At 56.4% G+C, this 14237-nt stretch overlaps 6 protein-coding genes across 9 annotated transcripts; 2 read left to right on the top strand and 4 right to left on the bottom strand.

Moving 5' to 3' along the window:
• Positions 1-116: 116 nt before the first annotated feature.
• Positions 117-5336, bottom strand: H310_02910 (hypothetical protein). The gene is made up of 12 exons (XM_008866601.1): positions 5016-5336; positions 4833-4958; positions 4637-4777; positions 4436-4573; positions 3992-4378; positions 3559-3932; positions 3026-3494; positions 2817-2977; positions 2442-2766; positions 2115-2384; positions 1862-2062; positions 117-1799 (listed from the first exon to the last, which is right to left on the bottom strand). Exons 1-12 carry the CDS (start codon positions 5295-5297, stop codon positions 186-188), a joined length of 4488 nt encoding a protein of 1495 aa, XP_008864823.1. The 5' UTR covers positions 5298-5336; the 3' UTR covers positions 117-185.
• Positions 5329-8596, bottom strand: H310_02909 (hypothetical protein). Of its 4 annotated transcripts, XM_008866597.1 has the most exons (9): positions 7814-8263; positions 7516-7752; positions 6974-7405; positions 6842-6922; positions 6621-6782; positions 6159-6515; positions 5902-6097; positions 5534-5849; positions 5341-5477 (listed from the first exon to the last, which is right to left on the bottom strand). In XM_008866597.1, exons 1-9 carry the CDS (start codon positions 8261-8263, stop codon positions 5447-5449), a joined length of 2262 nt encoding a protein of 753 aa, XP_008864819.1. In that variant the 3' UTR covers positions 5341-5446. The 4 variants fall into 4 exon arrangements, with proteins under 4 accessions (XP_008864820.1, XP_008864821.1, XP_008864819.1 ...); XM_008866598.1 differs by having other exon boundaries at positions 5329-5849; positions 7814-8596; XM_008866600.1 differs by having other exon boundaries at positions 5534-6097.
• Positions 8597-8714: 118 nt separating this feature from the next.
• On the bottom strand, positions 8715-9584 carry H310_02908 (hypothetical protein). Its single transcript, XM_008866596.1, has one exon. It carries the CDS (start codon positions 9521-9523, stop codon positions 8846-8848), a length of 678 nt encoding a protein of 225 aa, XP_008864818.1. The 5' UTR covers positions 9524-9584; the 3' UTR covers positions 8715-8845.
• Positions 9585-10003: 419 nt separating this feature from the next.
• Positions 10004-11723, top strand: H310_02907 (hypothetical protein). The gene has a single exon (XM_008866595.1). The coding sequence runs from the start codon at positions 10436-10438 to the stop codon at positions 11387-11389; it is 954 nt and encodes a 317-aa protein (XP_008864817.1). The 5' UTR covers positions 10004-10435; the 3' UTR covers positions 11390-11723.
• Positions 11693-13441, top strand: H310_02906 (hypothetical protein). Its single transcript, XM_008866594.1, has one exon. The coding sequence runs from the start codon at positions 12780-12782 to the stop codon at positions 13431-13433; it is 654 nt and encodes a 217-aa protein (XP_008864816.1). The 5' UTR covers positions 11693-12779; the 3' UTR covers positions 13434-13441.
• Positions 13442-13675: 234 nt separating this feature from the next.
• On the bottom strand, positions 13676-14157 carry H310_02905 (hypothetical protein; the record flags this gene model as incomplete). The annotated part of the gene is made up of 2 exons (XM_008866593.1): positions 13676-13819; positions 13879-14157. 2 exons carry the CDS (start codon positions 14155-14157, stop codon positions 13676-13678), a joined length of 423 nt encoding a protein of 140 aa, XP_008864815.1.
• Positions 14158-14237: the final 80 nt, after the last annotated feature.

Genomic DNA, 14237 nt, shown 5'->3' with positions numbered 1-14237 from the left:
CCTTTCGTCAAGATCGCGGAAAGTGGCCACGGATTGGCCAGAATCTGTCGAAGCTATGTGCTGGTGTTGAAGCCATTTGAAACGTGTGAAATTACTCGACGTGGCACTCCAGCCATCGTGGAAAGCGCCAAGAGACGATACGTCGAAAGAGTTTGTTAGATGCTGATAGCGTTTGCCATAGTCTGCTACTCCACAAAGTGATTGTAGACGTTGTGATAGTCCCAGTGACGTGCAAGAGATGGAATGTGGACTTGGCACTGGTGCACGAACGATGCCACGTCGTCGTCGCCAGCGCCATAGTCAAACTTGTCTAGGATCGACGGAATGTCGTCGGCCGCGACGTGGCTTGTCTTGAGCAACAAGCCAAGTTTCGATGCGTCCCACGATGGAGGCGACGACGGCGGCATCGCTTGTAAGACTCGAAAGGCACGTGCCAATCCCCTCGGAAACGGCGCCAAGCTCGCGTGCAACGCAGTTGCAATCTCCGTTGGGTACGTCGACATGCACCAATGCAACAAAAACTGCGCCATGTACACGCGTCCATCCTGACCAAACATATCGTACAGGCAGTCCTTTACGACAGCGGGTTGGTCGACAACGGGGTCAAACCACATGGCCAGCGTGGTGAACACATTTTTCGTCCAGAACATATCTGCAATCGTCGACGACGGCTTGTCATGCTTCGCTTGGGATAACAGAGCACGCAACTGCTTTGTTCGTGGCGGTGGCACCCACTGGGCAACGAACACACTCAGACAAAATCGCCGCCAGTCCACTCGATTTGGTCCGGCACAAAATGGTAGCGCCCCACGCGAGATTCGTGCAAAGTTGGTCCAGCTATCGGGAAACAGTGGCTCGTCGCGGACACGTTCGTTGTGCCGAATGGCTGTTTCACGCACAATCTTGCTGAAATGGGACAGCTCGACGATGCCATTGTCTTGGTGGGGAGACGACGAGAGCGCTTTGACGAGCACAACGACGTGATGAAGGTGCAAAAACGATTCGTGGCCACGTATATCGACGTTGTGACGAATCCATGGTGTGGTGAGGTTTTGAGAACGGGGCCACGTCGCGGCTGGACCACGGGATGGTTGTTGCGGCGGTGGAGGTTGCATCAGCTCTTTTAGAACGTGCTGAATGCATGCATGTTCTTGCCGCAGATATTCGACCGTGACGTTGTTCAAGCTTTGGCGTTCCAATACGTCGATAGATTCGACACGTCGAACGAGCTGCGCGACAAATTCAATGGCGGCAAGGACTCGTCGAAGGATCAGCGCTCGTTCATTCCAAACAATGCGATGTCGTCGAGCGTCACCGCTGTGACAATTGGTCGCCACCACCCGGGACGGTAAGCTTCTCGCAGCATCCGCCTCCAGTGGGGGTTGCACCGCTTCCGATTCTGTCAGCGCAGTAACGGTGGAAGCGTCCTCGGGGAGTGCCGCAGGACGTGGCGGTACGAACGCGGCGAGTGGAGCAAGAAGGGAATCAAAGCGAGAATTTGAACAAGCTCGTACAAGTGCATCCATGAGCGGTTGCACGTTTGACGGAACGGACGTCGAGTCCGGTCGCTCCGGCAGCGCGATGTTTTCAACCTGGTAAAAATACACGTCCAGTGCCGCCGCGCGGCTTTCCAATGCACTCAGTTCACATGCCACAAGTTGTTCGAGCCACTCGTTCACGTGAGCCATCATCGTGGAGGGGGATAGCAGGGGCTGTCGCGCACGGAGGAATTCGTTGGCGGCTTTGCAAGATGCATCGACCATGTCGCCCAACGTGACTTCGAGGGCGGACGTCAATTTCTAGCTCATTCTCCATGAGTCTGTACGTAGCATCCCCCCGTCAACATGAAAGCAAACGTCACCTTGGTTTGCATCCGTTGGTTGGTGCTAGTCAGTGCTCGCAACGTTTGGGCAGTCGAGTCAATGTGGCGCTGCTGGCCACAACCACAAAGAGCGTTGCAAAATGACGTCCGTAGCTCACAAACGTGTTCCGAGAGCTGCAGGAAGCAATCGTAAAGGTCTGCAAAGAGGGCCTTTCGCTTGGATTGAATGGCATGCACGCCCTGCGATGGTTGAATCAGTTCCGACGTGTGTCTCACGGTTGAGTTGGTGTACCTGCACAGCCAGTGTGTCGTACAATGTTGCAAACAATTCCTGGGGCAAGGGGGGACGTTCTCCGGCCAGTTCTTGCGTGTACAAGAGCTCCGGGAGTTGAAAAGTCGCCCGTCGTTCTTGCTTGGCTTGTTCAAGTGTGTGGGAAAATGCATCTTTGTCTCGTGCGTTGGACGCATGCAGAGACAACTGCGCGTCTGGCGCGGCGACGAGCTCCAACAGCAAATGCAGCACTTCCGCCGTGGCAAATGCAGTGGACGTTGTTGGATCGATCTATCAAAACATGTCGACGGTGATATGCATCGCGTTGATTCGACGATGGAGCCGCACCGTGTAAACGCATCCAAATGGTTTCCAGAACGCGGTGAGCGCGGCTTGGAGTGCTTTCCACGACGCTATTTTGGTGTGGAGCGCTTCCTTGGCAGACTCATCCAGAGAAGTGGCAAGCGCTGCTTCATCCGACGCATCCACGAAAACGACCCAATCGATGCTGGACACTGGCGGCGGTCGCGCAAGCAGGTCGGCTTCCGACAACGAAGTCTTGTCATCCAGAACAGGATGGAGCTGGCTCACGCGGGCGGTACACTCGACATCACTCAAATGCGTCAACCGCCGGACCATCTCGACCTCGAACACTTTGGCTTCGTCTCTCGACCTGCGCAACAAGAACGCCATGACATCGTCCGTCTCCACCTGCGACTCTACCTTGGAAAATTCAATAGAATACACCCGACAAACGATGCTGGAGGATGCACAAACATCCAAACCACTGCCTTATTCACAACATCGCTGACGATTGCGTCGGAGACCACACTGTTTTTGGCCCGCAACGCCAGAATTTTAGAGCCCAGTGCCGCCAACTCGGACTAGCACGATCCGCGTGAGAAGAACCCGTGCGTATCGCTCGAACCAACCTCGTACGGGCTCAACTTCTCGCCGCCTTTGACCCGTTCGCCGAGCTTGACAGCCTTGTCGACGCAGGAGTCGATGGTGACAAGTTGTAAGTCCGTGTCGTCGGCGAGCGCTTTTGCCACGCCGCAGGTCGGGTCCTTGGCGTACCAGCACAAGAGAAACGGACGCGAGAGCGGCTTCCACTTCGCCGTGACAATGTCGTCCCGCGACTTGGAACTGAGGTCATGCAACGTGGTCACCACCACGTCGATGTCGTGTGACGGTGGGGTGTCCGTCGGGCCAAATGCGGGGGCATCGAATGCCCCCGTTCCTTGCATGTAGTTGGAGAGCAGCATGGCTACCTCCGTGCCGCTGTGGCCCTTGGCTGTGTGGGCATTTTTCTTTGGCTTGGGGGTCACCGTCCCATCAACAAACGCTTGTTTAAGAGCGCGGTACGTTTGCGGCGCCATGGGGGCTTTCGACATGGCACTCCTACTCACGCGATGGGAGACGCCTCGTCGTCCGGCCGCCCCTCGATTTCAGTAGGTGGTTTTACCTGTGCACAATCATGACCCATACCATATCGATCAAAGTGTGCACGACTTCTCGGCATGCGTGCACATGACCTTCATGTCGTTTCAATGCAGCGGCCATGGTTGCTTCTTTGGCTGCGCGGGCTTGAACTTCCTTCTCCCGAACGCGGGGCGTCGCCGTAGCTACGACATGCAAAACGTCGAGGCTGTTTTTGACCGCCGCTTCCATTCGCATCGAAGCTTCTTCTACTCGGGTTGCTAACTGCGTCGCTCTGACCGCTTTGGCATGAGTGTGGTCGTGCTGTTCTTGCCATAGCACAGCCAGTACTTCGCGCCTGCCCTTGCCAACGTGCAAGAGGCGATTCAGCAACTGCGTTTCCTCTTGTTTCCGGTGAATCTATCGAGTGTTCAAGCCAAGGGAGGTGAGGTCCGAGCTTGCGGGTGGGTGGCTCAAACCTCGATTGTGTTGCGAGTCTGATCGACGAGCATCTTCCGCCGCCGGCTCGCGCGCTCTTTGTGGGCACTCAAGTGGACTTTTCGCCGTTCTCGGAGCTCTTTCATCATCTGGACGTTGCTCGCCGGGCGAAATTGACACGCCTCCACGCGTGTCTCCAACGTGGCGACGTGCTCGAGCCCGGTGCCTTGAATCGGAGCGAGTCGCGCATTCGAGTCTTCGTCGCCGGTGCTAATGCCAAGCCGTTTAAAGTTCTTCTCAAAACCTGCAACGCCATCGTGGAGATCCGCGGCCGCCCGGTCGTTTTGCTGGACCACGACGAGGCGGCGCTTCTCGCGGAGGCTCAGTTCAAACTGGAGCTCCGTCGCTTCACGGGTGGATTGCACCGCCTAGGGACGCGCATGTCGTCCGTCAGCAACGTTGGAGCGAGTCGCACGGGATCGTACTTGGTTGAGAGCCCATGCCTTTTCGCCGTTGTCCGTCCACTGCTGCAGAAACTTTTGTTTTTCGTGGGTATGGGTTTGTTCATCGTGTCGGCGCTCTGCGCTCGCGGCCGCCGACGCTTGCGATTTCGACGCAAGGTGCTATGGACACAAACACACGAACGGTGGTGTACTTGCTGCCTATGATACACGAAATCGTCTTACCGCGGCAGTGGCATCGTCCGACTGCCACATAAATTCCGAGAACTTGCGCAAGTGAATGGCCATGTCGATGCGGTTGTGGTTGTTCACGTCGGCAGGGTCGACGGATTTGATCAAGGTTTCGACAAAGCGCTCTGTCGTGTCCTATCCAGGTAAGGCCCAGATCAACATCGCATTTGCACAGCTTCCAATAACGGACATGGGGATCGGTAGTGGGAAGGTGGCGATTGCCGTTGGCAGGTGGCCGAACCGACAAGGTCGATGGCACGACGTGCTTGGCCTTGGTCTTGCGCTTCTCCATGTGCGTGTGAAGATCCATCAAGACCTGCCATGCCGCGACGAACACTGCCGTCAACGACGATGGCATCCAGGCAAGGCATACCTTGGTCGCAGCGCCTTTCTTCTCCATCATGATGCCTCGCGCGATGTCGACGGTGAATGGAATTCCGTGCGACCGCAATGCAATCGACAGCTGCTCCATGTTGCCCACCATGGCTGCGACTGTGTCGTTGTCGACATACCCTGCCGGGAACGAAAGGTCCACCTCGAGCTCTCGCAGCACTTGACCAAGCAAGTAGCCATTGCTCAGGTCCTTCTCGACGGACGTGACACGACGATCGAGGTGCAAGTCGCGATTGAGCCATTCGATCAGGAGCGCCGACATCGCGGCGGCGACACGGTGCCGAGCGACAGAGTTTTTGACGAAACCGATGCAAACTCGAGCCGTTTCGCGACCGTTTCGCGGCTCGCACTCGGATAGAATTGTGTTTTTAGTTCAAGGAAATGACGGCTAGTAAGTGAATCGTTTAAGCCTCACGACGATTCCGGGGATGCGGCGGGCGCTCTAGACGGCCGCACACGGCGCGTGAACATCAGACAAGTCCAGGGTTGATCTCGCACCCGCCAGACAATCGCTTCTTGGTCTCTTGGGCGCGCTTGAAAAACCGAGCATCTTTTTCCGCTTGCGCCCTTCGTTGGCCCTCAATGTACTCTTGCTGCTGATGGAGTTTGGCAAGCTCCCGTCGTTCCTTTTCCATGAGCCACGCTTGGAGTTTCATTTGTTTCTTCATCGCTTTCTCGGCCTCTTTGACTTCGTCCTCTTCCGTCCGCTTTGGTGGTGCATCGACATGCCACGCCGTCTCGCTGTCGTCAGCGTTCGAGGATTTACCGCGGACCCGGAACGACACTTCCGTCGTCACTTTGTTTGGGGTCAAAGCTACAAAAATGTCGACGCATCAACGGCCGAGAACCTCGTCAGGAAGAGATACACTTGGTGCGGGGCCGTGACGCCCCCAGAGCGGACGGACGGGGCATACATGGAGCGGTTGCATTGCCTTTGGATGACGCCGTTGGAAGCGACTTGAACGACAAGTCCATGATTGATTTGAGTTCGTCTTCTTCGATTTCAAACTTGAAGAATCGATCAGAAGCTTCCTTGAGGCGCCAAAGCACCCCTTCCAGGGTCTACCTCCCACCACAGCGTGTCAACCCATCGAGTACTCTTTCGACGAGCTGCGAGGAATACCTGTGCTTGTTGGCGATAACCTTGATCGTCTTGGTTATTCCCGGACGGTGGCGCGCTCGTATTGTTGTCGGTTGATTGTGGGGGTCGTGCCGGTCGGCCACCGCCCTCGTCCAGCTGCCGCCTCAGTTTTGCATTCGCTTCTTTCATGTCAGCGTTTTCTTTGAGCAGTCGAACCAGAGTGGATTCGCGGGCTGTGTCGCTCTGTCCGCTCGTAGCTGACCCGGCAGTCCCGAGGGTTCCGTTCGCCACCTCAAACGCGGCCACGATAGCACGAAGGGATTCGATCTCGTGCTCGAGCTTTTCGACGTACGCCGGGTCGATTTCGCGCTGCTCGTTGACTCGCACGCATACCATGACCTAACTCACACATGAGATCGCAGCTGCATGGTCGACAAGCCGTGATACGAACAGCCCTCTGTTCGGTCGCGAACTCGTCGATGGATCGATTGTGTCGACGTGTACCTGCTTGGCCCGGTCGGCGAACTTCAGAGTGGACACGGACTCATCGATGCAATCCAAGGAGGGGGACAGGGTCGCGATGATGCGGGTCTTTGTGTTGCCGCCAAGACTATCTTGCAACAACCGCGTGAGCTTCGAGTCACGATATGGCACATGGCCGTTGTTCTGCACACAACACCAGCAACGTCAGTGCGTCGAGATTGGGACGTCGGTGGCAGGCCAACCTTGGTTGTAAGGGACGCGATGCACCGCCCAAGCGTGTGGAGACTGAGGTTGATGTTGGTCATCTCCGATATGTGAAAGTACTGCGCCAACACCAGGTCAACTCAAAACGAATGTGCCGCTGAGGAACGTACCTGCATGTTGGCGTCGGCGTGCCATTTCTCCGACCCGGCCAAGTCGACCAGGTTGAATTTCGACTTGATCGTGGTGCCGTCGGTTTTCTTCACCTCGAGGAAGAGCTGGAACGCGCTGTGGCTTCGCGAACTCACGTGGTTCATGTGAGTGGCTCGGACGGCGCGATGGTCCTCGCCCGCTTGGAGGAGCGCGAGACAGTCGTGAACGTTCTGCACGGCGTACTCGGACAGCCCTTCCACAAAGATTCCGTTCACGTGGTCTTCGTGGATCGCGAGGGGTTTGTCCATGTTGCCATCGCGCAGCAAGTCGTAGATGTTTTCGTTGTAGATTTGAACAAACGAACAATAGACGGCCGCTTGTTGTGCTCCGCTCGCGTTCTTCTTGATGACGCCAGCAAAGATGTCCTTGATCGCTCGGGGAATGACCCCCGCCTGTCACCTCCATGAGTCATGGGCACGCAGAAATCGCCCGCCAAGACGGACCAGGCACGTCGGCGTCATTGCCTGTCGATGGAGACGGCCTTTCAACGACATGGACTCACCTGGCTCTTGGCCAGCCCCGGGCGAAACCGAGACAAGTCTGTCTCGGCGCCAAACATGGTAAACGACTTGCCGCTGCCAGTTTGGCCGTACGCGAACAAAGTCGCGTTGAATCCGTCCAGGAACGATTCCGTACATTCTTTCACGCGATCATACACGTCGTCCTGAGATGCGGACGGACCAAACACCGCGTCGTACTTGCACTTGATGTTGGAGTCGGCAGTTTGTACCTCGATGGTCTACGAATGGACGACGGACAGGTCGACGCACATGGAGGTTGCCCACCGGCATGTGACGTACCTGGTCGCCCGTGGTGCGGATGAAGTGCTGGGCAGCAGGGTCGGGGCCAGTTTCCCGGTCGATGAGCGGACGAATGCGAATAAACACTTGGATGTTTTCGGACTCTCCGCCACGTCTGGATACGCTGCTGGTACTGCCAGCGACTACACTGGCGGAAGGAGCAGGCGTTACCGCGCTGCTTGGCGATGGCTTCGGAGGAGCCGATGGTTTGTCCAGCTTCTTGCCCGTGGACGACGTGGCGCTCCCGTGCGGCATGGACGAATCCTTGGCGAGCTGACACAGATGGGGAACTTTTGGATCGGACCAAGTCTGGCCGCAACATGGCGCGGAAGCACTCGACATGCCTGGAGAGTACTCCAGCCGCGTATTTCGAGCCGCCGTTTCAGCCAGTCTTTCTGCAGTTTCGTTTTGTTGTGGAGTCCTCCACATCTCTGCTAGTATTAAGTTCATCCTCGCGTTCACAACGAAGCCGCGGCACACTCAACGTAATGTTCACTGTATCAATAGAAGCGCTCACGGCTGCGTCGCAGAACGCCCTTTGTATTACCCTCAGCCACAACCATCCTTAGAGCTCACTCATCTCGGCCGCGGAGTGCCACCGTTGGCGATGGCCGGCACGCCCTTCGCTCCCTAGAGTCTCAAGAACGTGCATGTGCATGAGGAGTTGCATGCTTCACCGAAGTAAACCCAGCCGCCAGAGGTTGATGCGTTGTGAGTCAGCTGCAGTAGCCACATCAGGGCCGCGTTGCTGCGCTCCATGGTGAAGCGCCGTGCATCTTTGTGCTGGTGAATTTCACTGGCAATTTGTTGTCCAATCGCAACAACGCTCGTGCCTTGCTTAGTACATACTAGATTCAAGATAGTAGGTACCGAGGTGCTCTTCAGATGTGTTCGCAATTAGCTCCACATCTCGGGATGGGCGATGAACACCGACTAGGTTAGACGGAGCCCACGTAATTGGGATGAATAAGATAAGATTACACGACTGCACTAGTCGACAGAATAAAGTACAACGGGCGAGAACACCCAAGATCACATGCACCACAGGCTTTTGCGGTGGTCCGCCAGCAAGTCCGAAAGTCGGAAGAGCTGGTGGAGACGCGGGCGGACATCCGATAAGTTCAGGAGGTTCATGAGCACCTTGGTCAGCGAATCTAGAGTCTTGTCGTGGATGTCGTCGTAGAAGCTCGGGACAGGAATGCCATTGCTAGGTTGCGGAAGGAACGACACCGGGTTGTTGTCCACGAGGACAACCTTGGACAGATCGGACCGAACCGAACGCAAGTCCTTCATGAAGAACCCGCTCTTGAGAGTGCACGACGTACGGAAGAAATGACCTTTGAAGAGGCTCTTCGAAGGGTCGAGTGCCTCCAAAATCGGCCGGCCGTACATTTCGAGACCCGCCGTGAACACGTACACGTCGAAATGCTGGCTCGCTTTCTGGAGGAATGCATCAAGTCCAGGACGCTTGTTCACGACCACTTTCTCGCCATCGTCCATGATAACCTCAAAGCGCTCAGGGTAATCCTCGCTCGTTTCGGGGCGAGCTTCATCTTGTCGGTAGTCCTTCTTCGATTTGATCTTGGTGTGGACTAAGCATTCATCCATATCGAGAACGAGGGCGATGCGCTCACTTCGGACGTCCGGCAAGGGCATGAAGGTGTCGTTCATGTTGGACGTGATGGGGTAGTGCGCAACGGTCGCCGTCATGGTGAAACAGTACGGGAGGTGGAGCAGATCGCCGAGGGGACACGGAACGCGCGCGTAGTCCTTTGAAAAACGAATTATGAGCGCACGGTGCCGGCATGCGGCAACAATCATGTGGGGACAAACCATCGGGGCAAACCTTTGAAGTCGCCAGTTTTCGAACTTTTCACGGGCGCGACCAGATGGAACGAGGAGGTTTTGCCCTGACCGTCATTCACACTAAATCGAGCCAATCAGGTGCACGTCTTCGTAATTCTCGTGTTCTAGTTCAAGTCTTTGGCCAATCAGCGCGCGACTTGTGACTGCGATGTCACTTTCCAGCGAACGATCAGTAGCCAATCCGAAGGCTTTACGATTTTGATTGGCCAATCACAGCGTATCGGCCTCCCAGGCCTCGGCCAATGAGAAGCCATACAAATTAAATACACTGCCCAGCACGCGACGTCACGTCCTGTGGAATATTATATATGTACATTTTCGCAGAAACGGATGCCGTCGAGGCTCTACCAAAGCTGCCTTTCATCTGCAGAGCGAATTCTCTGCAGATGGCGCCTCGCAGGAGTCGCCGCCGCTCCGCATCACGAGTGACGGCCAACCGGCAAGCACGGTGCTCTCAATGTCGGTTCGAGTAGCTAGAGCCATGTCGCGCTGACGACACTGGCGATCGAGCCAGGAAACCACTGATGACGTTGTACGAGCAGCTACAGCGTGTCCCACGGTCTCGTCGAGCGCACCGTGATACATGTTTGCGGAAGCTCCTCGCGGCGTTAGCGCGACGGCACGACGCCACACCGCCGCGACGGACGTGGAGCAGTTATGGAATACATACCGAGAGGACATTGAGCCGTAAACGCCTCCAACTGGTGAGGGCGATGGGGGACGAAACTTCCGGAAGGTGCGGGTCGTTTCAAATTGATGTGCTTGCAACGCGTGCCTGGATCGCGAAGGATCTCGAAGGTGTCGGCGGCGATGGAGTCCTTCGTAGCTGCTTTGCCAGTGCGCCGCACACGCTCCGAAAATGTCACATCGCCCCACGGTCAAGTGAATCGTATGGGAGATGGGAAGCTCCGCCGAAATGACCCAGTCATGGGTCGTCGGTGGAACCATGTCACCGACGAGGCCACCTTGCGACAGCGATCTGCGATCAAGCATTTCCCAAACGTGCCTCTATGTAGCGCCAAAAACACGCTGCGGTGCATGTGCTATTCCTCTTCCGCTGCGTGGGGTCGACCTCCTCGCCTTTGTCCCAAACATTACACAGTACCATGTCAACTGTTCTACGACACCACGACGTACAGTAACAAACGTAAAAATGCGCGGCTTCACGCCACATGGCACGCCAGCGCGACGAGGAGGTCCAGCGGCGCCATCGCGGCGCAAGGAGGGAAGGTTGGTTGGGACTGCGGTTTGGGAAGGCGCCTCCGCTTTGCGCTGCGGAATTCAGAGGACACCGCCATTGATTCGTCGTCGTCGCTGGCAACAACATGGTTGCTTTCTTTGAGGAAGGCTTCCTCGAGTTGTTTGAGCTCCTTCTTGCGAAGGCGGCGCATTTCTGGTGTGAGGCCCGACAGCACGGACGCTGTCGGATCGTATCGGTGCATGCCAAGAATCCCGGACGACTTGTCAAACTTCTTGCTCAGTCGCATGGGCAAGCAATTGAGCTTGGCGCTGAGGTACTGGCGCAGCAGAATTCCAGCCGTGGCGTCTGGCAGGAGGCCGTCTTTGAAGTCGGCCGACAACCGAAGTGTGTACTCCATCTCAGCGTCTGTCCATCCCCCGGACCGCCAACTTCGCTTGGACGACGTTGTCGTGTGCAGTCTGGGCTTGCGAACGGAAGCAACGCCTTCGGAAGCTCGGGACGGCGTGTGAGGCAATGGGGTGATCGAAGGAACGTCAGGGGTGATGAGGTAGTCGATGCGAAGCTTGGGGTGGCATTGCGGCGGCGACGCGGGAAGGGACGACAACGCGGCAGTCGGGTTCATCGTGGGCAATGCTACGGACTGGGTCAGTGCGCGTGTTGTGGGTGGAAAGAGATTCTAACCTGATTCAACCGAGTCAACGCCAAGCCAATGACACTTCAACTTAATATGTCGCGCGTCCACTGTGCGAGGTGGCTTTGGCAACTTCAACCTTGTCGAGGTGGCATGCCACTCTCTTCATGGATCTCTTCACTCTCAATGGCATAAAAGTCTATTTGCATACATCACTCTCCCAATCGCTCTCCCTTCCGTTTGAAGTGCCAGGGCCGGGGAAGAACCCACGTTCAATGTCACATTCGGTGGCGCCAGCCGCGACCAGCCTCGAAGAAAGCGCAACGGCGACCTGTGCTTGTAGCCACACAATGCTACCACGGGTGCGATCTTGGCATCACAAGCGACGATAGATCTTGCATTGGCGACGAATGCGGCATGGGTGGACTGGAATCCAACGCCGTCGAACACACATATGAAAACAGAGCGCAGCAGTCGACACCAGGCTCTACCCAACTCGCCAGTGCACACAACTCTAGGTGACGTCGGCAGGTCGCCGACGGTCGAGTTTCGCCATCGTGCCAAGCACCAAACGAGGCGATGAGTGGTGGGGCTTTGCAGGATCCGTGTCTCTTGGGGAGCCCAGATTTGCCAATGCAGGTTCGGGTTCAAGGCCACGCGCGGGTCCTTCGGTGGGATTGCCCGCGTTTGCATCCTTCGAGCTGTGGGAGCAGTTGACGCTTTCAACTTGGACTGGTGAAAGCATGATATGCAGTCCACTACTTTGTGACGGTGGTGGGTTCTCTTGGGTGGACAGTGGCCCCTCGGCGCTACGTTCCACTGCTTCGTCCTGAACAGGCGGCGGCGTGGGATTCGTTGCGAACGAATTCAGTTGATTGTCGTCGAGCGCCGCGTTTTCACCGACACCATCGACGATGACGATGCCCGATGCGATGGGAGATGCAGGACAGTCCTTGGGGACGACATGGCATGTTGTCGGTTTGCAGCCGTCCTTGGGTCCGACAAGCGACCGTTTGAGCCAAAACGACCCCTTCACGTGATGTTCATAATGGCATGCCCGTTCCCGCGCTACCTTTGCTTCAGCTACAATTCGCTGCAGCTCGCTCTCAAGATGGTTGCGCGAGGCTTGGGCACTTTTCCGCTTGGACTTGTCGTCGTTGCGTTTGTGATTGAGGAACGCCATCGCCCGGTCGGTGTCGCTCCCGCGTAATTCGTGCGTGGTCAATCCTAAAGCAGCTTTTCGATGGTACCATCGATTTCTCGCGGCCATGGTGTGTTCTTGCGCCTTTCGCATGCGGAGACAGCGCATCGCTGCTGTTGTTTCAGCCAACCGTTCGTGGCGGTCCATGGGTCTTGAGCTGGCCATACCACATCGTCGCCACTCGCGCTTGGCCTGTTGTTTCAGCGCGTCGTCCTCTACTGCTTTCATCTTGGCTTTCTTCATGCGGGCATTCCAGGTAGCCACACGCTTTGCCGCGATTTTGGCCGCGATACACGCTGGATCGTCACGAACATCGTCCATTTTCAAAGGCGCAATTCCTCGGCGTCGCATTGTCCCGTCGGGACAACCCCCAGGTGCGATACACTCGTCTCGACGAAAACAATGCTTGAGAATTGTGGCTTCGTCGTACGAGTTGGACACTAGATGCAAGGGCGGTGACGGTAGAATGTCCTTGAATTCTGGTGAATCGACCCTCGCGCTGGAATATCCATCGTCAGACGCATTCGATCTTGGTTCAAGAGCGAGCGTCTTGACGTCGGTGCTATCCCCACGACAAGTGGGTCCAGCCGATGCGAGAGGAGCAGAGATTCCAGCAGTGTCGACTGCATCGACTGCTCTTGGCTGTCGCGCAAGGGGAGTGGCAGGAGCGTCGACCTCAAAGTCGCCGTCCCCATACTCGTCGCAGTCATCCGCCATTTGAGAAGGTTGGATGTGAAAATGAAGCACCTCAACGAATGCGGTCTATTTTTAAGCTGCACGTATCTCGTGCAAGAGAAGCAACCCATCGCGCCTTAAACGAAACCGCGCAGGCTCTCCTTGCGCTGGACAACTTGACGAATCCAATTCCATCTTGTCGACTCCAAAATCGCCGTCGTCGTCCTCGTCTGTGCTATCGTGATCGATGCTGACGATACAACGACGAGCCTCATTTCGACGCAAACGTCAGCGAACGTTGAAAGGACAGGACCAACCTCGATGTCGGGACAAGTTGGTCGCCGTCGCAACGTTAACATACCCTTCGTCGCCGCGTAAAGACGTCATTCCATCGGCCACAGGCCACGGGGATCGGCAGTAAATGCACGTGAGCTACCACGGCGCGACGTAAGGCTTCAACCCACTCACACACTTGCAGCAACCAACTGTACCTGGGCAACCATGGCGCGCCGCGACTTTTCCCACTGGGTGAAGCACTCGGCGTGGATGTTGTTGCCGCATTGCTCTTTGCACGACACTACCGGTCGTCCGTCCGCGAGCGCTTCAAAGCAGACAGGGCAATTCGAGTCTTCCAGGGGTTTCTGTTGGACACCGTCCGACTCGTCGTCGCTGCCGGCAGCCAACTTCGCGGTCGCAGCGCGATAGCGGTCCACAATTGTTTCAGTGGCGATCACCGCCAACTTCGCGGTCGCAGCGCGATAGCGGTCCATAATTGTTTTAGTGGCGAGCACCGTCGGTTCGACTTTGGTAGCTGCCTCAAAAATTTCGCGCAATTCGGTCGTCAACAACG

The sequence above is a fragment of the Aphanomyces invadans genome (assembly GCF_000520115.1).
Source record: "Aphanomyces invadans strain NJM9701 unplaced genomic scaffold supercont1.4, whole genome shotgun sequence".
NCBI classification, from domain to species: Eukaryota; Oomycota; class Saprolegniomycetes; order Saprolegniales; family Verrucalvaceae; genus Aphanomyces; species Aphanomyces invadans.
Note: the sequence above shows the minus strand (reverse complement) of the source record. Positions and strands in the feature narration are given on the sequence as shown.

What these genes read in the sequence shown, in the direction of transcription:
- H310_02910 (XM_008866601.1), bottom strand. Translation starts at nt 5,297, where the DNA reads ATGTCGGCGCTCCTGATCGAATGGCTCAATCGCGACTTGCACCTCGAT. An exon ending in AGAAAGGCGCTGCGACCAAG is followed by an intron (nt 4,959 to 5,015) that starts GTATGCCTTGCC and finishes GCGGCATGGCAG; the next exon opens with GTCTTGATGGATCTTCACAC. An exon ending in CATTTGGATGCGTTTACACG is followed by an intron (nt 2,385 to 2,441) that starts GTGCGGCTCCAT and finishes ATGTTTTGATAG; the next exon opens with ATCGATCCAACAACGTCCAC.
- H310_02909 (XM_008866597.1), bottom strand. Translation starts at nt 8,263, where the DNA reads ATGAACTTAATACTAGCAGAGATGTGGAGGACTCCACAACAAAACGAA. An exon ending in CGGGGCTGGCCAAGAGCCAG is followed by an intron (nt 7,406 to 7,515) that starts GTGAGTCCATGT and finishes TGGAGGTGACAG; the next exon opens with GCGGGGGTCATTCCCCGAGC. An exon ending in TCGCGTCCCTTACAACCAAG is followed by an intron (nt 6,783 to 6,841) that starts GTTGGCCTGCCA and finishes TGTTGTGTGCAG; the next exon opens with AACAACGGCCATGTGCCATA.
- H310_02908 (XM_008866596.1), bottom strand. Translation starts at nt 9,523, where the DNA reads ATGACGGCGACCGTTGCGCACTACCCCATCACGTCCAACATGAACGAC.
- H310_02907 (XM_008866595.1), top strand. Translation starts at nt 10,436, where the DNA reads ATGTGCTTGCAACGCGTGCCTGGATCGCGAAGGATCTCGAAGGTGTCG.
- H310_02906 (XM_008866594.1), top strand. Translation starts at nt 12,780, where the DNA reads ATGGTGTGTTCTTGCGCCTTTCGCATGCGGAGACAGCGCATCGCTGCT.